Consider the following 24139-nt stretch of genomic DNA (forward strand, 5'->3'; position numbering starts at 1 on the left):
GACGCGGCGGCTAGACGTTATGACTGTAAACACAACGATCAAGTTCTGCGCTTTTTTGCGCACACAATTCTTGAAACACATTAAATTATGGAACAAACATTTATTGTGTGATGCGTAGCGTAGTGTTGAATTGGCTTGCAAAGTAGCAACGCGGCGGCTAGACGTTATGACTGTAAACACAACGATCGTAGTGCGCAGGAGGATCGGCATCTCTGCTAGCTTCAAGAAAATAATCGCTTCTTCTCATCATTTCTTTGTCACGTACTATGCTCATTTTGCACTATTCTGTGCAGTTCGGAAACGCAGAAAAATTGCTCACGATCCCGACGCGCACCGCAAATCTATGCGCCCCGAATTCACTCGCCCTGAAAAGAAAACATATTCCACACGCATTCGGCGTCCCAGAGTATTTTGGTGGCTCACGCTCGCGTTTTGGTCAGGGATTATGCATTGACTCTACTTTTTTACGTATATTAGTGCTGAAAGTTATTCGCCATCGACATGATGTACTGGGTCGGCTTTGCGTTTCGAGAAAGTTTTTGCTCAGCAGCCGATCTCGGGAAGACTCGGTCACCGACAGTCGGGAGTCTGGTTTTGTCGGTGTCCCCGGCCTCAAAGCCTGTCACACTGGGAAGACATTTATTTATTTATTTATTCATTTATTCATAATACTTTGCAGGGCCCAGAAGGGCATTAAATAAGGGGGGGGGGGGGGGGGGGGGAATAACAGCAAAATGTGCAAAAGAAACTAATTAATACAACATGAGATACAAAAGAAACTATTTTACAAGGCAAAACTAAAGGCGAAATTATACATAGGATAAAAGGTACTTTGTAGCATGAATGCCAGACATACGGCAGATAGCATTTGTAAAAAGAAGAAAAGAAAAAAAAAAATGCAGAAGAGTCATAAGACGCACAAAGCACCAAACCAAAACGCAATAGCAATGAAAAAAAAAAAAAATACACTGCGACAAAGAAAATAAAAGAGAAGAAACGATGTCATGTGAGATGTTTGCGTAGCTGATCCTGGAATGGTTGATGGTTGCAGATGCATGTGATGCTGTCAGGAAGATCATTCCAAAGAGTGATGGCACGTGGAAGTGCAGATGAATTAAAAGCTAGGGTTTTTCCGTGTATGCGTTTTATGCTGTACTGATTATGTCGGCGGCATGAAATGCGTGTAGGCGGTTCAAGAGGTAATGGAGATTTCCTTGTGCTGTAATAGTATTTATGAAATAAACACAAAAGCGCAATGGAACCGCGAATGTCTAAAGGCTCAAGGCCGATGTCAAGTTTTATCGCTGTAATGCTGCAGTGAGGGCTGTAGTTGCGTGTAATGAAGCGAGCGGCTCTGTTCTGGATAGATTCTAACATGTTAGTTAAATATTTTTGATAAGGAGACCATGTAGGTGATGCAAATTCTAGTTGCGGCCGTATGATTGTTAAATATGCCAGTTTCCTTACGCTGTTAGGGGAGGTTAGCAAATTCCGGCGCAGGATCTGCAGGCTTTGGCAAAGATGGCTTGAATGTGTGTGGCCCATGAAAGATTATGCATCAGATGAATACCTAAATACTTGTACGATAATGCCCGAGACACTGTAGTGCTATCTATGACGTACGAAAAGTTAGTTTGTGTGCTTGTGGCTGAAAGAGATAATCTTGCATTTTGTCGAGTTAAGCGTCATTTGCCATTTAGTACACCAGTCCGAAATGAGGTTCAGGTCACTTTGGAGAGAAAGGTGATCTTCCGTGGAAATAATAGAACGGTAAATGATGCAGTCATCTGCAAAAAGACGCAGGGAGGAAGATATGCCAGCGGGTAAATCGTTAATGTATATTAGAAACAATAAAAGACCAAGAACACTGCCTTGAGGCACACCAGATGTTACGTCACAGAGTGAGGAGGTGAAATTGTTAACTGTTGTGAACTGTTGCCGAAAAGAAAGTAAGTTGCGAAGCCATGTCAGTGTTAAAGAGTCTAGGCAAAGAGCAGATAATTTCGAGAACAAGCGGGAATGTGCAACGCGGTCAAAAGCTTTAGCAAAATCTAGAAAGATGCAATCAGTTTGTAGGTTAGCGTCCATGTTGAAATGCAGGTCAGTCTTGAATTGGTTTTCGGTTGTGTTGGTGTCGTTGTCGGCCTAGTGTGACAGCTTGGTCGGCCGCAGACACAGTCGGCAGACTAGTTGGCCGACCGTTGGTGTCGTTGTCGGGTCTGCGTCGGCGTCATGTCGCGCTAGTGTGGCAGGCCCTTAATTGGGATAGCAGCAGCATGACCGGACAATGCGGCGCAATTGTCATCTATTTTTTATGGTGGAAGACCTGACTTGTTTGTTGGGGCTGTCCTTGTTTGAGGATGCAGAGTGCTGAGAGGGGTGTGTCACAAGCACTGGCTTTTAATTTGCATGCTTTTTTTATCTCTCTCTCTCTGTGTACAGTGATCATGCGATGCAGTGTCTTGATCTTATTGGGATTTGTGCGGGCCCCTGAATACCCTTGAACCCTTGGTAGATTTTTAGTTGTGAATCGAATGCAAATGACAGGATGCTCTAACAACTAATGTTTTATTTAGTTTTCAAATTCTCAGCAGCAAAAGTGAGCGGTCGGTATTTCAGTGACATAGCCAGAAATTTTTCGGGGGCCTTGTTAGCCACCAGTCAAAAAAAAATAATAAAAGGAAACATAAGTGGCAGCCTATCTTAGCTTGAGTTTTCATTGAGGGCCATGAGTATATCGGCATTACAGCCGCATTACAAGTTTAACATAACTTGTAACATAACATAACTTTTGTTGCCGTGAGGGCGTGCTGGCAGAGGTAAACAAACCGTGCAAATGGCGCCCTCCAGTAAAACAGCTGATTCCACGGTTAGTGCCGGCTAATGCGCATCGTCTGAAGTCAAGGTACTGTATGATGGTTCTAAATGCGCGGAGAAATCATATCGAAAGCAGTGTAATCAGGGCTTTGTTTATTTTTCTTCAAGAAACAGAAACAGAGCACGCTCCATTGGGCAAAATAATAAACTTTTATGTCCACACGAACGTCTCGCACACAAATGCTTCAGTTAGAACGAACACGGGGGAAAAACCAATGGGTTGAGCGTACACTACCAACCTCGCTCGTTTTCATTCATTTTGTGCTGTATGTTGCCTTCGCCTCCGCCTTTTGCTTTGGGTGCACTGCGGAGCCCAACCACCCTTCAGCGCCGACTTTGCAGCAGTTAAGTTCAGCAATTTGACGCACGCACTTGCTCACTGTCGGTTATAAGAGGCCGACTACTTACGGAGACTTGAAATCCTCCGGAGGCAAAAAAAAAAAAAAAAGGGATCTGAGAACGCGTGACAGCCGCATCAACAGAGCGGTCGACTGCAAGCTTCATCACAGTTGATCGGCGCATTCGTCGCACCGCCATTCCACTTTCACATTTTCAAGTCGAAGTAGGCGTCGGAACAACTCGCTGAACAAGTAGAACGCATTCTCACACACCTAGACTATGCTCGCAAATGACTCCACCAGCAGCCTTTTCTCACATGTGTGAGAAAGTTAGCGGATGAAATTGAAGTGCTTCTCAATGACTGTCCAACAAATTGCTTGAATGAAGCTCCAATCTCATGGTCAACTCAGCTAATCGAATGCGATAGATAATTTTTGCCCATTCCCAAAAGGAGTAGCCCTTCAAAAGCTTTCAGCATCATTTTCTTTTACTTCAAGAAAAATACAATTACTGTGAAGAGCCCGACACTGGTGAATCAGAAAGCACAGATTCTGTTGCTTGTGCAGTTGTTGGAAAGACATTTGCTGCAGCCAGAACCATCATCAAGGGTGCGACTATCTTTATAGCTGAAACGGTCGCAACCCTCATGGTTGTAAAGAATATTTCAGAAAAGAGAATAAAATCTGCCATATACGCTGACTCGCTTAGTGTTTTGGGCGCACGGAGAAATGTGAATGCCATTTTTAATGTGCTGCGCAAACACATAATGGAGGCATGTCTGCAATTGACATTCTGTTGGGTTCCTCTTGGTGATAAAAGTGGGTGGCACAACTCTGTTGTGCGTGCATTTAACGGAGTGCTTCTGCTGTGAGAAGGAGCGGATGGCTCGTTTCCCAGGGGTGTATAAGCAATGCCTTCCAGTGAAGCTCTTCCTTGCACCTGATTCATCATTTTCTTTGATAGCAGCACTCAACTTTTGTCAAAAAAAATTCATTTTCTAAATCCTTTTATCCTTTTACGTGAACGAGAGCTCGTAATTTTATGCTATCTACACAATGCGGCTTTATGAGCTGTACACCTTGCAGGCACTTTACAGATGAGCCTATGCCTTCTGGAATCTCTTTGAGGTGGTGTACTGTGGACATTACATTTCCCTTGGCATAGACAAAGAGGGCCATGCACGGTTATCAAGTTTAGATTTCGGATTATATTTCCGAAAGCCCTGCTTGCTTTTCTTTCTTCATTCGCTGCATTTAATGAATTTGTGCCATTTAACATAGTAGCAGCCATTTAATATCGTCTGTGGCACTATTTGGTCTCAGGTGCCCTTGTTCTATATATACAGTCGCCGACCGTTTTTTCGGACTTGAAGGGACCCGAAAAATGGTCCGAATAATCGAACAGTCCGAAAAATCCGTGAAGCACAAAAAATCACTTTATTCAGAGGAAATCGGCTTAAAAAAGTCGCCGATTTTACCTTGCGGCAAATTTCTTTTGCTGGCGACGATTTGCGCTTGTATTTGCGCCGAGGCCGTCGTCCACTTCAACAAACTCGCGGAACGTGGAGCCCGTTGGAATGTCCATTCCGTTCCCGCGAAGCTTGCGTTCGCCCACTCAGCACTAGCACTCGTGTGACAACACGGCGGACGTATGAGACAAAGCACAAAGAGATAGCTGCCTGTGTCAGCGTTGGCGACAAAAGCAGGTTGACGGCGATGACAATCCGACTGCCACCTCGAAGTGGCAGAGATTGCAGGGGCCTCTCCTGGCAAAAATGGGGCACCGAAACCATGTCAAGCCAATCCAACTGCAGAGCCAATCCACCTCAATCCAAGATGGCGCTTGTTGCGCCGGCGAAAAGCCGATAAGATGGCAGATTTTGGCCTGCAGGGGACTGAAATTTGTCCGAAAAATCGAACTTTCGGACTTTTAAAGTCCGAAATATCCGTCGCGAATATGTATGCGCTTCTATGGGATGACTGACGGTGCCTCACTGAAGTCCGAAATATCCTATAAGTCCGAATTATTGGAGTCCGAATTACCCGTCGGCTACTGTAATCATAGTAGGCTGCAGTGTGAGACAGGCTAGGCCTAGTGACAGACGTGTTGCCCTGGCTCGATTAGAGCGGACACTCTTTCCGCTAGCATAGCCAGGAAGCACACAGGTACTGCTTTGCGGTGACAAAAATGTGATCAGGCCAGATTGGATGGAAAGGATCACCCTTACAGGGATTTAAAAACTGCACACATCCGGCACACACAGATTTCGAAGGTGGGTGTATTTGTGAAGGATGCTTGGGTTGATGCAGCAGGTGCATCACTGATTCATGCTTGCGTTGATTGTGAATTGTGTTAAGGCAAACTTAGCAGTGCTTGAAGTAATATCCTTGGTCCGAATAATTTGGCTATCCTCTGTATGTCCAGGTACAAAATGTGATGGCGCTTATCTAGAATTGTCACATGTATAATTGATGCCCCCTCCCCTTTTTAAGCAAGTGTGTGTCCCCAGCTGCATAGTGCACTTCTCGAGTTTGCCAACTGCCCCGCCTTTTTTTCTTTGCAGCCTACGTTGCCGCCTTCACGCTTCCCAAGGTCTACGAGACCTACAAGGTTCGTGGCTCTTGCCCTTAGACAACAGGCTTGTGCATGCTTCCTCCCTCACTTTGCCTGTGCCAGGATGGCTGTTAGAGAAAGCTCACTGTTAGTGTGCTTGGCATTTTCAGGCGGAGATTGACCAGTACCTGGGCCTGGCCAGGACACACGTGGGCAACGTGATTGGCACGTGAGTGTTTGCAAAAAAATATCCTCGCGCTTGAGTGCCTGGTCTTGTCTTGTCACTGCGGTGTGCTATACATCCACATTTGAGGTGCAGAGGAAGCCTTTATTACCTCTGTTATCACTCTTCGTATTAAACTGGAAAGTTTGCAATTGCAACGCTGACCGCTCAGCAACACGAACGATGGTAGGCAGTGAACAACAATGTTTAGTGCCCAGAACCGAGATTATAAACCCTGTTGTGCTGAGAGGGTTACAGAAGAGAGCGAGAAGCGTCAGTGACAGGAATGCAGTCACGCGGCTGCCTTCGGCACAGGAACGCAGACACGCGCGGCTACCTTTGACACAGGAATGCAGACACGTGGCTGCCTTCGGCACAACCCAACAAACACAAAACTTTCCCAGGTTGCTCAACACTACTATAGTCTTCTGCATAATAATTATTAGGCCTACCTTTCTGCTTTTCCGTTCTACGAAATTAATCATTCATTGTAGTTGGTCCCCTGAGTTCTTAACACACCAATGTCATCAGCGAATCAGTAATTACTGAGATAATTCCATCAACCCTGATCCTTAACTGCTCCCATTTCATGCCTTTGAATACGTCCTCTAATAAACCTGCAAATAGCACTGGGGAGATTGGTTCTCCTTGCCTAGCATCTTTCTTAATTGGAATTTATTGCTTTCTTTATGCAGAGCCATGGTAGCTGTGCACACTATATATATCTTCCAGTACTTTCACATATGGCTCACCTACACCCCGATTTCATAGTGCCTGCATGGCTGCCAAGGTTTTTACTGAGTCAAATGCTTTCTCGTAGTCACTGAATGCTATTTATAGGAGCTGGTTATATTCCAAGCACTTTTGTATCACCTGGTTGATAATATGGGTGCAGTACAGTTTCCGAAAACTTGCCTGATACTTCTTGGTTGATTGGTCTGTAATTTTTCAAGTCCTTAGCGTCCCCTTTCTTATGAATTAAGATAATGTTAGCCTTCTTCCATGCTTCCGGTATCTTCGATGTCAAATGGCATTGCATATACAGTGTGGCCAGTTTTAACCCAAAAGCGTTAAGTACCCTGTGTTGCAGAAAAGCCGGTGTCAGCGTTGTGGTTGTAATGCAAAAATCAGGAGTAAAGAAAGGTTTGCAGAAATGTGCGGAGTCAAACACTGTTCCTATGCATTGCGAGACGAGTGTGCAACCACTCTGCCACAGAACCACATGGCTTCTCTCCAAATAAAGGTGGACTTAATGTATGCATTGCCTTATGACTGTCAGCTAATGTTTAGGTGTGTCATTAGAAAGAGACTAATTATGGAAGTAATAGTAAAGTGAGCAACAAAGAAGGTTTCTGCTTTGCTTACGTGCGATGCAGCGCTCACTGGACTATTCCTTTGATCGTATGGTGTTGCTGCAATAGATGGCGCGAGCCAAAGCTCGATTCGAAGTCTTATACATCCATCTATAGTCTTCAAAGCATTGAGTATTAAGGGCAATGGAGAAGAAACAGATTGCTGACTTTAAAGCGGGAAGGAATAGCCAAACGTAGGTTATCTGATTGGTGGTTAGTATCAAGAAAGGAGTAAAATTTTGCCCTGCACTAAATACAAAAAAAGGAAAAAAGAGCGATGTCGTGAGAAGTATGTCGTTGTGAGGCTGAAGAGCATGAGAAGGTGATACTAACAGCACCTGAAGCTTAAGCATCCTCTCTATGTTTTTTAGCACAACTCACGCTATAATTTGAACCCACGGTGTCGCCAACGGGCAGCATGGTTGATGTTCCTTGTACATCTAACAAGTCTGGCATCAGCTGTAATGCAGGTCCCGATGGCACTCTTGTGGCTGGGGTCTTCTGGTTCTTGTTCCACGGCCGTTTCTTACGACTTCCAAAGGCTCATTGCGCGCACAGTTACAATCTGCTGTTTTCCAGCATCTCGATCGCGAGGAAAAACTCTGTACAAAGGGTGCATCAAGAAACACGAGCATAAACGCAGACTCGTCCGAAGCGGCAGCGACTGCAACGAACACAAAGCAGAAAGAAAAAAAAATACTCCGATTATGCCAGCCAATAAGATACTCGAAACGGTGCGCTGGAAAAGCGCGCTGCATGAGAGCTAATCAAAGACTATAAGCATCCTTCCCAAAACCGGCGCGCGCGGCCAGTCCACTTGAGCGAAGCCTTTTTGAGATGGCGCAAATTCTGCACAAAGAAAAGTTGCAAACCAAGCCCAAGGTGGCGGTGATCGACTGGTTGCAACGCCCGTAGCGCGCGAGAATTTCGAACAAATTTTCTCTTTTCAGGGGGACATTTCGTGGCTGTCGTGATGTTTTGAATTTCCTGATCTAATTCAGTGTTAATAATTTGAGTGTAGATGCTAAAAAGGATAAACATTCTGAAAATGAGTCTTACTCAAAATCGATTTTTGATCATTTTCGACTGTTCTAAGACTCGCGTCTCCTCTTAACTCTATGGCTGTTATCTTTAAGAATTTTCGAGCGCGCGCTCTCCCTCGAGACCAGCCGTGACCTAGGGTGCCTAGTAGCGAGCACCGTACACACACCCGAATTTTAAGCAATCAAAACCACTTTTTTTTTTTTTTTAATATATATATATATATATATCTATATATATATACATGGTGCCTATAGGAAATTTCGCAACTGGTAGTACCAGAGCTCTGCTGAGGCTGGGATCAGTGCACTTCTAATTTTCAGTAAACTTTTGACGTTTTTACCGGCCATTAACACCAATAACAGCCTTTCACTATTGTAAAATGCAGAATATAATTAATAAATAGCTTTTTGTTAGGAATTATCCGTCTGTGCTCATTATCATCAGCAGCTACATTTTTGAGCCTCATCACTCGTCAGGGAATTTGAACTGAAATAGTCGGGGAAAACCTGGAAAAGTCGGGGATATTGAAAATTGTGGTTTGCTAGGCACCCTGACTCAGTAATGATAACTGAAAATAATTGCTTCTAGGCTATGGTCAACATCCTTGTTTAATGCTGAATGTTATTCTGCAACAATATCCTAAATTATTCTACTTTTCCCCTTACTGCTAATTCGTTGACGGACTTTTTCCTCACTAATCTGTTCCATTTCACCTTCAAATCCAAATTAATTTGATACCGTGGTCACTGCATCGAACCTTTCCGCTTACGCCTACATCCTGCACAATTCCAGGTTTAGAACACAATACAAAGTCAATTTCATTCTTACATCCCTATCACACAGCTGACTCAGAACTACCTTGAACTTCCTTGGCCTAAAGGAGCGCCGTAAGGAGTCTCGCTGCAAAGGAGTCGTCGCCGTGCCACACAGCCTGCAACAAGCTTCTCATATAGGGCGCCGGGGCACCATTAGGCACTGCTTATTTTGTACAAACACGTAGCAAAATAATGCTCAGAACAAGGATATATTTTTGCTCTTTTCTTCGCAAAATGCAATTATCTAGACATATCATTGTAGAATAAAATACTTCTGCTGAAAACAAGGAGCATGTTCTAAACGCAGCGATTTTGTCCTCTCTGCTGGACACCATGTGCGGCATTTGCGACTCTGCATTATCGGCGTCCTCACCGGCGCTTTCTTTTGTCGTTCTGTCCACAGTGGTTATCAGCGAGCTCATGTTTTAATGCATTTTGATTGTATTTGCTTCTAGAAAATCAGCATGGTTTCCGGTACAAAAGATCATGCCAAACGCAGTTATTTGAATTAGTTACTGACCTGCATCATGTGCTACATATGTCCCTTGACACAGACGCAATTTTTGTCGATTTTTCAAAAGCCTTTGATCGTGTTCCTCACAAACGTTTACTGTTAAAAACTAAAAATCTGCAGCTTGATGATAACACGGCCAGATGGATCGCTGAATTCTTGACTAATCGTTTCCAATCAGTTAAGATAAATGATTGCATCTCTAACCCTGCACGTGTAAAATCAGGTGTCTCACAAGGGACAGTTCTCGGGCCTTTGCTCTTTTTAATTTACATAAATGACATAGCAGGTAACATCAACTCATCAATTCGCCTTTTTGCAGACAACTGCGTAATCTATAAAACAATATCTAACGCGGAAGATGCACATACGCTCCAGTCCGATCTAAACAGGCTAACTGAATGGTGCCGTACTTGGCAAATGGAAATTAATGAAGAAAAAACTAAACATATAAGATTTTCGTCTGTTCCAGGGCCGTTACTTAGCGTGTACACAATCAACGGTAAAGCTGTTGAATCTGTTTCTTCTATAATATATCTGGGTGTTCATTTGCATTTTAATCTTTCTTGGAATGCCCATATAGACTTCATCACCGGCAAAGCTTTCAGAAAACTTGGCATGCTAAGGCGCCGTTTACACCTCGCAAATTCTAACACAAGACATCAAGCTTACACTACACTAATAAGGCCAACCTTAGAATATGCTTCCGTCATATGGCATCCTCACCAGGACTCCCTTTCGAATCTTCTTGAATCCGTCCAGAATAAAGCAGCAAGATTCATTACATCATCCTACTCAAGATTTCAGAGCGTATCATCAATTAAAGAAGTTTTAAACCTACCATCGCTCGCTTTCAGAAGGAAGTTTGCGAGATTATCATTTCTTCACACATTATACTACAGTAGCCGACGGGTAATTCGGACTCCAATAATTCGGACTTGTAGGATATTTCGGACTTCAGTGAGGCACCGTCAGTCACCCCATAGAAGCGCATACATATTCGCGACGGATATTTCGGACTTTAAAAGTCCGAAAGTTTGATTTTTCGGACTAATTTCAGTCCCCTGCAGGCCAAAATCTGCCATCTTATCGGCTTTTCGCCGGCGCAACAAGCGCCATCTTGGATTGAGGTGTATTGGCTCTGCAGTTGGATTGGCTTGACATGGTTTCGGTGCCCCATTTTTGCCAGGAGAGGCCCCTGCAATCTCTGCCACTTCGAGGTGGCAGTCGGATTGTCATCGCCGTCAACCTGCTTTTGTCGCCAACGCTGACGCGGGCAGCTATCTCTTTGTGCTTTGTCTCATACGTCCGCCGTGTTGTCACACGAGTTTCTCCGACCGCGTCAACCGAGTGGCGCACCGTCAATCCTTTGGCCGTTTTGTGATTGCGTCCGGCGGTTCCACCGCTCTGAACGAAAAGTGCCTCATTTTTGCGTGTTTGACGAGCGGTGTGGTGCGCACTCGGGCTGTGGACATGGCCCCGCCGGTGCTGCCGGGTCCGTCAAAGAAGCGTGGGAGCTATTCTACCATGACCCTTGAGAAAAAGGCAGCGATCATAAAGCTAGTGCTGAGTGGGCGAACGCAAGCTGACGTGGCCAAGGAGTTCGCACTGTCGAAGCAAACTATTTCGGATTACATGAAAAATAAGGAGAAGATTTTTTCCGCCTTTGAGGCGTCCCACAGCAGCTGCCAGAAGAACGACAGGAAAGGCGACCACCCCGAATTGGAGAAGGCCTTGCTACTCTGGCTTAAAGCTGCTTTAGCGAAAAACCTTCCAGTGTCGGGCGACACGTTGAAGGAAAAGGCAGAGACCCTGGCCGTGAAAATGAGAATTGAAAAATTCAAGTTCACGGACAGATGGCTCCGCGGTTTCAAGAAGAGACACGGTGTGTCTTTTAAGAAGATGTGCGGGGAGAGCGGAGCCGCCAACCCAGCCACGGTAGCAGACTACCGTCAGACGAAGTTGAAGCCCTTGTTGAGCCAGTACAGCCCGGAGGACACCTTCAACTGTGACGAGACCGGCCTCTTCTTCAAGATGTTGCCTGACCGCACCCTCTCTTTTTCGGGTGACTCCTGTTCAGGGGGCCGCCACAGCAAGGAAAGGATAACAGTAATGGTAGGTGCAAATGCGGAAACAATTGCTAATTGCTTCAGGCACGCTGGATTCTCCGCCGATGAAGTCGATGACGTAGAAGACTGCAACGATTCTGAGGATTTGACTGCAGACAGTGGCGAAGACCTCATCGTTGACCTTCGTGGGAACGGAATGGACATTCCAACGGGCTCCACGTTCCGCGAGTTTGTTGAAGTGGACGACGGCCTCGATATGTGTGCGGACCTCACGGACGACGAACTTGTACGCCAGGTTCTTCAACCTGAAGACGAGTCGGACTCCGACGACGACTCGGGCGGCCTACCACAGCCATCGCTTGCACAAATTACGAACGCTGTGAACTTGCTGTCTAGCGTGTACAGCGAAACGACAACTTTGGCGCAAATACAAGCGCAAATCGTCGCCAGCAAAAGAAATTTGCCGCAAGGTAAAATCGGCGACTTTTTTAAGCCGATTTCCTCTTAATAAAGTGATTTTTTGTGCTTCACGGATTTTTCGGACTGTTCGATTATTCGGACCATTTTTCGGGTCCCTTCAAGTCCGAAAAAACGGTCGGCGACTGTATAGCAATTCGAAATTTGCTCGCTCCCATCTTCTTCCTGCTCCTCACGTCTCATCCCGGCTTGACCATGCAAACAAAATCCTCCCACTGTTCGCACGAACAAAAAAATACCAATATTCACCACTCTCTTTAGCAATAAATGAATGGAATGAGTTGGCGTCAAATATCGCTGTTTTGACTGATTTATCAGAGTTTCAAGCAGCATTGCTAGCTTCTTCAGACGCATCGTAGTCAATTTGCGCAGTTTTGTCGGTCCCTGTATAGAGCTTCCTTTCCTTGATTCTTTCGGTGTAATCTGTATGTCTGAGTCAGTGAGATCTCATATGTTTCATTTGTTATCTTTTTCTGGTTTTAGTTTCAGCTTTGTAGTGTCTGTCATGCGCGATGTGCATGTTTTTCCCTTTTGCTGAAATCGCTGCACATTTTTATCTTTTTACAGTTCTCTTATTATGTTGAAGTATTGCTTGCCTGACTATTTTTTTTTTCTAGTTTTGTATAAAGATTACTATGACTAGTTATATACTTCCTTCACATACCACCATAACATCATCTGTTAATCTGTTTTTGTTCTACCCTGATTTGCTTCCACATCCCCCCCTATGTAATGCCCTATTGGGCCTTTAGGATATTTCAAATAAATAAAATAAAATAAAATATAACTTTTCTGCTCGCCGTCTCCACGTGCAAGCTGCGAGTGTGCGTGCAGGAGATCAAAACAAGTGGTGCACGCGAAGTCAAGCAAGAGTATGATGCAGTTACAAGGATCAAACAACAACTAGCCGAGCTGGAACACTAATTTCACGCGATAAAAACTGATATATTTAAGAGCAAACATAAAATTATTGAAAAAAAAAGTTTATTTAGCGACTCTGAAATACTGCGCATTGAAAACGAGAGCACTCCCTTTACCCTTGAAGGGAGATGACTGATCTCCTTTCGTTACGAACTTCCTTCCTTTCCTAAAGGACTGCCGTCTGACACCTCATGCATCTCCCTGGAGGTAAAGACCGACTTAGATGAAGGGAGTTGAGAGTTCGGCCGTGCCCGTGCGACAGGGGCATTAGTCTCCCCGTTAAAGCTTTTCCATTTCCACTTCCCGTTCTTCCTTTTGCTGAAGAAGGTATTCATGATTCTTAAGTTATTGCGCTCTGCAAACTCAACTAGTCACTCCCCCCTGCTATTCCTAGAACCAGTTTCATAGTCACCCACTGCCTGGCCTCCTGCCGGCTTTTTGCCCACCTTGGCATTGAAGTCACCCACCTGCACAGCATACCGTGCTTTTACTTTCCCCATTGCCAATTCTACATCCACGTAGAAGCTTTTGACTGCTTGGTTATCACGACTACATGCAGGCTTGTAGGCCTGTACAACCTTCGGCTTATACCGGTTGTTAAGGTTAATTACGCCCTCTCATTAATGCTACAGAACTCGTTGATGTTACCAGCTATATGCTTGTTTACAAGGAACCCTACTTCTAGTTCTCGCCTTTCATGTTAACCTCGAAAACACCATACATGCCTGCCCTTTAGTAGAGTATATCATATGCCTCATTTGGCCTCCTAACCTCGCTAAGCCCTATGATGTCGCTATTTGTGACCATTTTTACACTGTAATTCGATATTCTTCTGCACTGAAACTCTTGTTCATAACATGAGTATCTGCATCATCTGGCAGCATTCTGCGGCTTCATACCATATCCCCTTCAGGCGCTGTGTCCACATGTGTGGACGCGACCCAAGAGTGCGAATTTCCACCTTTGAATTTGGCACCCATAACAGTTGGACCCTACCTGTCGAGTATGTGGCGCCATCTCTTGTTGCTACAGCGAAATGTTTTTGGAAACGGCGAGCAAAGATGGACATTGCAGCATTTTACGCCGGGATGAATTATCAGCTCTTAATTTTTGCATGCCTCTTTCTAAGCCGATGCCTAATAATACTATTTCTTGTAATGAAGGTGTCAGTAAGGAGTGTAGATGTGTCATGCCAGATTTCGTTATCTTAGACATAGAAAAAGTGCTTCAGTGGACTTTCAATCCACAAATGTGGACATGGCGTCTTAATGCCGAAATTGTTGAAGGTATTCTCAGAGGAAAACATTTATTCATGCTTAATAATTAGATAGAAAATGCAGAAAATGCTGCAATATTTTCATTCGTGTAGCAGCTTTGAGGCGCCATGTCCACATAAGTGGATGCGAACAAAATAATATTTTTGCATAATCTTTTACATTTGAATTCTGCATGCCTGGTGCAGAAAGTTTTTTTCTTTCAAAAAAATTTAATTGGCACCTGAAGGGGATATTTTCAGCGGTCAAGCCTGGATGTGTATGCATTGTGCATGAGAAACCATTCTCTGCTTCTAAGAAATGACCAGTTGTTTGTATGTCAAGTACGTTGGGAACAGAGTTCCTCTCCTTGTAACCTGGCTGGTATTGGCTCAGTGACACGATCAGCTGGTGTTAACCAGAGAGGCCACTGTTTAACACTTGATATTGTGCTGAAAGAAGGGTGGTTTTCTCTTGCTGCCTTGAAATGAAGCATGCACAAAGTGCTCTCCCTGACTCATCTGATTGGTGGAAACACTGGAAGAACCGACATCCACTTCCGGTGTTTCCGCCAGTCATGACACTTAAGATAACCCTTGTCACTGCCTTGCCATGTGATGTAGTGTAGCCATGCTCCTTGACGGTTGCTTCGGACATTGGATCCTAGTAACAAGTTCTAGATTTCTTGCAGCACTAGATGAGCAACACAGCACACAATGGTGTTCCCTTTACCCCAGAAGTGTAGTTGCACCACTCACTACTTGGAACACCATTCACAAACAGCAGCTGCCCTTCAAGGATATATCTTGGAAATTTTCTGGGTCCCGACTCATGTACGAATTATTGGAAAGGCTCAGGCTTGCAACAAACAAATTAGGAAAGTAGATATGCCAATCAAGGAAGTATAATACGAGTAGAAAGCCTGTATGAAGCTAGTACATCAGCTGCAAAGGTCACTGATAAAATGTATTGAATGTATTGAACAAATGTTCTCTGGTATTCACCCAAAGTATAACTTCTTGGAGCAAAGCGAGTGATTTATTGTTGATTTTTAAAAACAGCATTTTTTATTTCTTTATTTGCAATACTGTAAGCTCTTACGGGCTGTTACAAGGTGGGAAATAAAGAGAAAATACAGAAGAATGGCACGCACATTACTACAGGAAATACAATTCGTTTTTTCTCGAAAGCCTCAGCTGAGCTGGTATGAAAAATGTGGGGGTTCAGGTTATTAAATTCAACAATGATTTTCGGAAGAAACTAGTACTTAAACAGGTCAATTCTAGGTGTGTATGGCATAATGGTGAATGAGTGGTTAATACGGGCTGATAATCTTTCGGATATACAGAGTAGTCTATTCGCGGGCAAGTAGGGTGGGGTGTGGTGGTGAAGTTAGGTAATGGTGGCTTCCATTCGCTGCAGCCACGACAGCCTTGACATCCCTGGTACATATTGATGACTGTTGGGGTTCCTTGAGGCAATGTTTGAGAACCCCTGCACACTAGGGATACTGATGCCGCTACTTCAATGTGGAGAAGGGGGAGCATGCAGAGGGCTCCATCAGAGCGCTGTTGTGTTAATCTTTGTCCTGTCTTCTACCTGTACCCAGGATCAAGTCCAAGATCCCCATCGGCCAGCACCAGCATGCCCAAAGGCCCAAGGAAGAGTGAAAAAAAAAAGAGGCCATTGCCTTTTCTCTTTTCCTCCCCCATCGCTGACTGATTCCAACCTATTCCAAGAGAGCCACAAGAAGACAATGCTTTTTTTTTTTTTTTCTGCATCATGTGAATTTTTTTTTTTTCCTTCCTAAAGAGCAGTGACATCATCTACCTGTGATTGTGTGAAAGGGAGATAACCTTGTATTCTTTTTTTTTTTTTTTTTTTTTTGCAAGACAAAAAAAAGGGGAGGGTTGCAGCCCCCGTGGGCAGTTTTGTAGTCTGGCTTTGCCTTAGTTAACCCCTGTCAAATTGTTTTAATTTTCCTCTCGATAGTTGCTTTGGCTGGTTTAACCAGCTGTGCAGTAATTTTCCTTGTTACTTCTTGGTTTGGTCTTCTGTCTTGTTTGTTGTTTGTGCATGGTGGGAAGCTGTGAACGATGGCACTACTATCTTTTTTTCTCCTTTTAGCTTTTTTTATGCAGATGTCTCCAAATTGTGGTCTCCTCAGATGCATGACTGACTTTCTCTTGTCGAAGATGGAGATCCACCATATTTACTGATTGTGCAGCCAGCACACGTCAAATTTTTAGCTTCACGCCGTATTGTATTTTTAAGGTTCAGAAGAGGGGAAGAGAATTCTCAGGTCATATATATGGGAAGAAATCAGGATTTGGAAATGCAAAGGCCATTGCTTCTGTTCTGATACTATACTTAATGCACAAGATGCCTAGCAAAAACCAGTTCAAAAGCTTGTTCTTGCTAGATTTTTTTTTTTTTTTTTTTTGACCAGTGCACAGTTGTGTTTCTATATATATAAAGATATTGCACAGATTGTCCGGTCTTTTTTTTTTCCCTCTCTCTAACTGCTGTGAAGTCTGTACCTGCCTCATTACAGTGTGCAGCAGCCTCCCCACACTAGGGTTGAAGAAAAGCATGCGTCCAATTGTCGACTGCGTTTTTTTTTCTTCAGCGGTGTTTGTAGCTGCCACCTATCAATGCAAGAGTTGTAATTGCTGTGCTTTCAGCATAGATGGGGGGAGGTTGCTTGTGTTGTGTCTACTGTTATAGTTTTACACCCGTTTCCTTCCGAATTGTAACCATGCGCCTTTGTATAATGTAAGTGCTGTTTCGAGTTCTCGCGGGCTGGGAAATTAGGGTTGAGGGGCGGGGAGCGTTACCTTGAGGACTTTCGTTATCGTGTGTCTGTGTGTTGACAAGGGGGTGCTTCGAGAGAACGAGAAGCCAGTAACTGTGGCGAACCTGCGATGACAAACCACTTTGTTCCACATCTGGAGGACGGATTAAAAAAAAACGCGCGAGTGTGTTCATGCTTGCAGCATTGTGTGTTACATAACGTTGTTGCTGAGTGTAGAGGGGAGAGGAGGGGCAAATGTTGCATTGAAAGTGTGTCGAGCTCTTCTTGCTTTGAGTGTTTTCATAAAAGCTTTTTCTAACCACTGCAGTTAGCGCGACCTGTATTCCTCTGGGCTGTTGTGACCCTCTCACTCCGCCTGTTTGCAGCACATATTTATTGCATCGAGGACGTTGGACCTGTGCACTTTTCTACATTCGTGTTCAGGAGGTGTGGTTTCGTCGTCCAGTGTAGTAGTTTCGTTCTTCGTTGGAAACTACAATAAAGCATTCCCCTAGACCGCCCCAACTGCGTATGTGTTCCTTTTAGTTCTTGGGAGCCTCACATTAGGTAATGGTGGATTGTGCAAAGTCTCATTGTGACATTAAACCCCATAAACCAAACCGAAATTCTCCTGTGTGTACCTTTCAAGCTGAGATAACGGCCGCGAGGGGACTCGTAATTTTCTACGGCTTTCGGTAGGTAATTCAAAATTTGAATTTCTGAAGTCTGAGGATCTAGTTGGCCACAGCAATACCCTCTACAATACCCATAATATAGGTGCCATCTGGCGGACTGAGACGACAAATGTTCCACAGTGTATTGTCAAAGCATTGCCAAAGCTAACGTTACTTGAACATGCGTTGTGGGTACCGGCGCGTGATTAGGACAGGTCGACAATCGTGAGGACTGGGCGAACTTGCTGTCGCATTGCGTCTGTGTTGCTGACCAAAGAAAAAGACTTCCGAATTTAATTGGTTAAGATTAGTTTGGGGGTTTAAGGCTAAAAGAATTTCGACCAACTGGGCCTTCGTGACCTCGAGTGCATCTGATTGGTCGAAACGCCGCAACTGGGTGTTGCCTCTGCGGAACCGGAAGAGGTAACATTTTCCAGCGTTTCCACCAATCGGGTGACTCGAGGTCGGGAAGATAACGACGCAAACTCTCAATACGGACCCTGATGTGCTCGTGTGCTAGCTGCCCCGCCCTATGCCACCCAAAACCGCGAAGATCTGCCACAGAATATCCGCCGAGCCATTACCGTCAAACCTCCCCAAGCACATGCATGCAGAATATCGCCAAGACCGCCGACTGGCAAGAGCCACTCGCCTCTCTCGAATATGGGACAACCAACCGAATACTCAGTACGTAGACGCTGCTGGCCCTGTTAACGGGCACATGGGCCATTACCGTGACATCTCCAGCGGGCACTCTTCTCAATTATGCCTCTCTTCGCACCACCGAACCAAGTATTCCGAGCCTCCCCTCTCCCGGATCACACGTATCCTTACATACACAGAACTGCTTCAACACTACAGGCTGTCTCGCCGTACATTACCTCTCCCTTCTCCCACCTTGTCTACTTAAGAAGCAGCAACATTACCGCCGCCTGCAAACTAATACCTTTATTACACCATTTCTCCTAAACCTCTGGTACCCTCCCTTTATTCCCCTGACTGCCCACATTGCGGTGAGCGGCCAACGCTCTACCATATGGTTTGGGCGTGCCAAGTAACCCCTTCTTTAAGCCCTCTTCCCCACCCCTGCATGGAAGACTGGGAGGCCGCCCTGCCCGGAGCGCCACCAATGGCTGGCTCGCCGCGCGGTTACTGCAGCCACGGCCAACGGAACGATGGACTGAGGGTCACCCCCCCCCCCCCCCCCCCTCCCTCTCGCTGACTAAATAAATAAAGATGTTTTGTCGTCTTCCTCCTAGCTGTGCCCATGACTGTACCCAAGGGTGCAGGATGGAAAACCGGCCTCGGTGGCCGCCTTTGGGTTTAGCCAAAGAGCTAGTCGACTGTGTGATGTCAGTACACGTTAAAGAACACCAAGGCCGATTTTGCGTCGTTATCGAAGTGTCGCTATATCTCGCATGACCTCGAGTTACCTGATTGGCCAAAACGCCGGCTACCGGGTGTTGCCACTATAGAACCGGAAGAAGTGGCAACATCATGTTCCGTCGTTTCCACTAATCAGATGACTCGAGATCGGGGAGATAGCGACACTTCTGGTGAATTCCGCCCACAGAACCAGAGCGGCCCGCACACTACGCGACAGAGCGCCCGAATTCGGCAGAGAGCGGCGACTCTGCGTTTCGAACGCGCGTGCTCCGGCCGGAGCAACTAGGTGGCGCTCGCAAAGTGACGGAGGAAAAACCCGTCATTCCTTGCGCAGACGGGCCGTACCGTTAGTACCGTCTGTTTTAAAACATGTAACATATCTATAAGCTGCTTCCGCTGGTTCTTGAGATGTTGACATCAACAATCTATGCAATAATTCCGTCCCATACAACACACCAACTCCCAGGGACGTCCCGTCTAAATCCCTACCTCCCACATCTTAACAGGGTAATCCGCAGGACGCCCCTGCTAGCTCCCTTCGGGGCTATGTTCGAACCTCCAAAGAAGGATCTCCGTGGGACGTCCCATTTACTTGTTTCTTTTATAGGACCATGCTAAACACATTCCACGGCAGTTGTAAGGGATCATGCACCCTGTCGCACGAAAGCTAGTGAACAAGAACCACACAAATTCGCCTGAAATGTCAAAAACAAAAGGCATCATCACTATAACTAGAAATTAGCGCCGTCCCTGCTACGACACTCAACAGTTGCTAACTAATGGCGATTTCCACTGGTCGCTACGGAGCACGTTTTCTTGCTCCGGAACGACGATTTCGATTTCCACTGGTCGACCAAGATAGGTTGCGCGTATTCCGCTGGTCGTTTGGGGCAGCTCGGGACGCTCCAGCTCGATCCCGAAGTCGGATCTCGCCGGAAGTCCTAGTCGCTGACGCGGTCACTTCCGGATGCTGTTGGATTCTTTTGGCTGTTTTTGACCGTTTCAGCGACATCGGCAGAGGACGCTGGGCGTCACCGTTTTTTGCGCGAATATGTCGAAGTGCGTCTATCGAAAAACGTCTGCAGCGTTAAAAAAATGAGAAAGCAAGTTGTTGAGAGCCGCACTCCCGGCTATTTATCACCCGCAAACATTTTGGCGCTGGGATGCGGCTACAACTTTCGAAACCGGCTCAGCTTTACTTCCGCCGCGCGCTCTACACGTCCCGCTGGTCGACCAAGGCTGATTCGCTCTGTAGCTCTTTAGGTCGGCTCGGGCGCCCAGCTCCGATCGACCAGTGGAAATCGCCATAAATTTCAGTTGCGCTTTTCCAAGAGGCTATGTTGGGGGGTTGCAACTGATTGTTCATCGTGGTTTTTCAGAGCATATGAACAGCGAATGTAAGCTCATAACTGCATTAGCTGATGCATGGGAATTGGTTCCTTTGGGAAATATATAAAAGGCGGTCACGAAATATGCTGCATTACATGCAGCCTACCATGATATGAGAGGTAAGGTTCAATGGGAATTGTGTTCGCAAAAAAGGGCATATGCACGAGGCGCCTAACTTCTCCGAAGAACACAAATCAGCTGTAACTAATGGCTTTATTTTTATTGTCGACAAAGCAATGAAGAGGCTCAGTTAACAAAATGCGACATGTGACCTTGTAACTGCACTGCTAATAAAATATATAACTATCCAAGAGATAAATTTATATAGCTTTGCATATATGCAATGTATAGCTTGCACATATCAGGAAACCAAATTTGTTGTGGAGTATATATTGAAGTGCTTGAGAAGTGTGGTGATCTCAAAATTGACTCCTCAGTTCTTTGCAAAGTGTAAATATGTGTGCAAGTTCTGTGTGTAATTTCTCAAGAACCGCCGGGTTTTCGCTGTGTGGTTATTATGCATAGTATATTCGACACCCAGTATTTATATAGGCACATGCAGAAAATGTGGATAGTACAGGTTGCAGCATGCAGTGTTCAATGCCCGCGATCAATATTGCTTTGCACATGGGCGAAGTAAGTAAAATGTTTTTTAGGTAAATATTATTATGCGAAGCATATTAACGTAGGTTTCGGGCCTTCGCGCAACGCCCGGCGGTGGCCACCATTGACCCTGAAGTGGGGTCACGTGACATGACGTCACGTGATGACGTCACAATATCGCGCCGTCGGTCGCCTCCCGGCGGTGGCCACCATTGACCTTGAAGTGAGATCACATGATGTGACATCACGTGATGACGTCACACCGGCTGCAGATGGGGCCTCATATTTCGCCGTCGGACGTCGCCAGGGGGAGGCCTCCACGCTTCGGTTCGCGCCGTCGCGCGCGATGCGACGGCGGCGCCACCATCGCTGCATCACGTGACGTCACGCCAGGGATGAAGCGGCGCGCGCCCGCCGTCGCGTCAGTCTCTGTGCCCGCAACCGCGCCAGCGTCTTTGCGCCGGGCGTGTATGCGTAAGTGACGTGCAAACCAAGAGTCATGCATTTACGGACCATAAGAGTGTGTTTGTCGGGCTGCAAAGAATAAAGTACGACGATTAACCTAAAACCACGTCTCCGTTACTTAGCCCCATCCACACTGAGGCAGCTGCTTAACATGCTTCGCATCCACTGGGCTTAACCTTGATAAGCCTCCGATTTTTTATTATATATGTTTTGAATCGTTAGTTCAACACAAAATAATTATAACTTGAAATTTTGAGAATCTTTTTTTTCCCGTTGAAATTCAACACTGCCTCCAATTCTTCCCAAATCATCCCTGCCCTAATTGCCCCATCCATGTCACTTTTCTGCTTTTATAAGCCACCAATCTTCCAGTCGTTTTTTGCTAGTTTCCACCGCCTGTTTATTCACCCGGCCACTGGTATCTCTAAACCTCAAAGCCTCGGGAATAGTGATTGCGCCTGCATCGACATCCGGATGGATACCATCACATTCGAGTATAAGATGTTCAGTTGTTTCTATTAATTTACCACATAGTGCACATGTGTCATATTCATGCTTAAATTTCTTTATGTAGCTGCGTGTCCTAAGGCACCCTGATCTTGCTTCAAAAAGTAAGGCACTGTCGCTTGAGTTATCAAATTAAGCTTCCTTCCTGATCTGCTTTTTCCACTTTCGGTATGGTTCTACACTCTGTTTCTTTTCCATAGAATTTATCCAACTTTTACCTTTTGTGTTTTTCACCTGTTGCTTAACGCTTTTTATTTATCCGTCCTTGTGACCAGCATACTTACTGGTTAGTTTCCTAGTTCTTTCCCTCCATTAGGAGTCAATGCGTTTTAGGTATTGGTATTTAAATACTTTAGCTGCCCACCTGTTACTGTCCAATTTCCTCTGGCGTTCCTGATATTTTGCTCTGAGCTTCCCGTGCTTCGAAAGATGCCCAGCCCATATCTCCCTGTACCGCGTCATTTGTGGTTTTGCCGTGGGTGCCCAGTGCCAATCGTCCGACAGCTCTCTGATTTATTCCTAATATCGACTGTAACTCTGCTTTTAGACACAAAACCGCATTTCCGAAAGTAAGCCCGGGCACCATAACTCCTTTCCAAATACCCCTCAGGAAGCACTTGATACCTGTTGTATCCCCACAATGCCCTATGCTTCATTATCCCGGCATCTCTTCGCCCTTTTGCCCTAAGTGATTGCTCATGTTTTTCAATGTATGCCAATCCTTCGTTTACCCATACCCCGACATATTTATATTCTGCCACTCTGGGTATTTCATGGCCTTGTATTTTAAGACTCTGATCACCTGAGCCGTTGAAAATTATAAGACCCGGCTTAACTATGCTAAAACTGAAGCCTAAAGAGAGTTTGCAAGTCTTCCTGGCTAACAGCATCATAACGTCTGCATACATTGCGCTGCTCTACCGCCTTTCCACCTAATCTATATGACAGGTTAAAACCTAGGTTACTGTCTGTATCCTCCGTTCCAGGTTTATCATATGCATGAACAGCAGCGGTGATAGAGGACAGCCTTGTCTTAATCCTTTGCATATTTTGACATCTTCCGTACTTCTTATCCCTTCCCACGTAATTTCTACTTTGTTATCCCGGTATATTTCATGTAAGAACTCTATTATCTCATAACCGATACCTTCTTCTTTTAATATGTTCCACAGGAGTTCCCTGCTTACGTTGTCGTACGCCCCGTTTATGTCCAGGATGGCCAAATACAAAGGTCTATTTTCCACTCTATCTATTTCGATGCATTGGGTAAGCACGAACAGGCTATCATCTAAGCGCCTACCATTTCTAAAGGGTTCTGAAGTTCTCCGGGTATCTTGTTACTTTCTACCCATGCTTGCACCTTTAATTTCGATGAGATGATGATGAGTCTGTGGTCATTCCCTTCGTATCGCGAGATCAACGGTGTCCCCCGGATCAAATAAAAAAAATTGTAAAAAAAAAAAACATTCAAAACACGCATACACATTGTCGCACAAAACACACACTGACACAAATTCACGCACTGCGCGCACACACTCACACACGCACTGTGGCAGTCACTGAGTGCGATGTTCAGTCGTTTGGCGGTGTAGCCTAGCCTTCGTGGTGGAAACACTGCGACTTGCGACAACGTTCGTTTCGTCGCTTTCGTCGCCCGCCTTGAAGCCTAATGCGCGCAAAAGGGTGGCGCCATCTGCGTGTCGCGGAGACAACCCGTCGCAGAGGAGCACCAGGCAGGAGCTCCTCATGTCTCCCGCATGTCCCGCAGGCTCTGCAGGTGGCGGCTTGTGCCTCGGCGGAATCATCGAAGCGCCGGCGGTACACGAGAGTGCGCAGAGCTCCGGCGCGCGCCTCGAAAAGAAGGGCACTACCCCCGTTGTTGTCGTA

The 24139-nt window shown here is 45.5% G+C and overlaps 1 protein-coding gene across 4 annotated transcripts in view; it reads left to right on the forward strand.

The window, feature by feature from the left end:
• The window catches only part of Rtnl1 (reticulon), a 42811-nt gene extending 25058 nt beyond the window's left edge, over nt 1-17753 (forward strand). For all 4 annotated transcript variants that reach the window (XM_084581785.1, XM_084581786.1, XM_084581787.1 and 1 more), the window contains 3 exons: nt 5780-5826; nt 5940-5998; nt 16044-17753. In XM_084581785.1, the coding sequence (XP_084437911.1) occupies nt 5780-5826; nt 5940-5998; nt 16044-16104 (167 nt within the window). In that variant the 3' untranslated portion in view covers nt 16105-17753. The remainder of the gene's footprint in view (nt 1-5779; nt 5827-5939; nt 5999-16043) is intronic.
• Nucleotides 17754-24139: the final 6386 nt, after the last annotated feature.

Source organism: Amblyomma maculatum, chromosome 10 (genome assembly GCF_055883805.1).
Source record: "Amblyomma maculatum isolate TAMU_Amacu chromosome 10, ASM5588380v1, whole genome shotgun sequence".
Lineage (NCBI taxonomy): Eukaryota > Metazoa > Arthropoda > Arachnida > Ixodida > Ixodidae > Amblyomma > Amblyomma maculatum.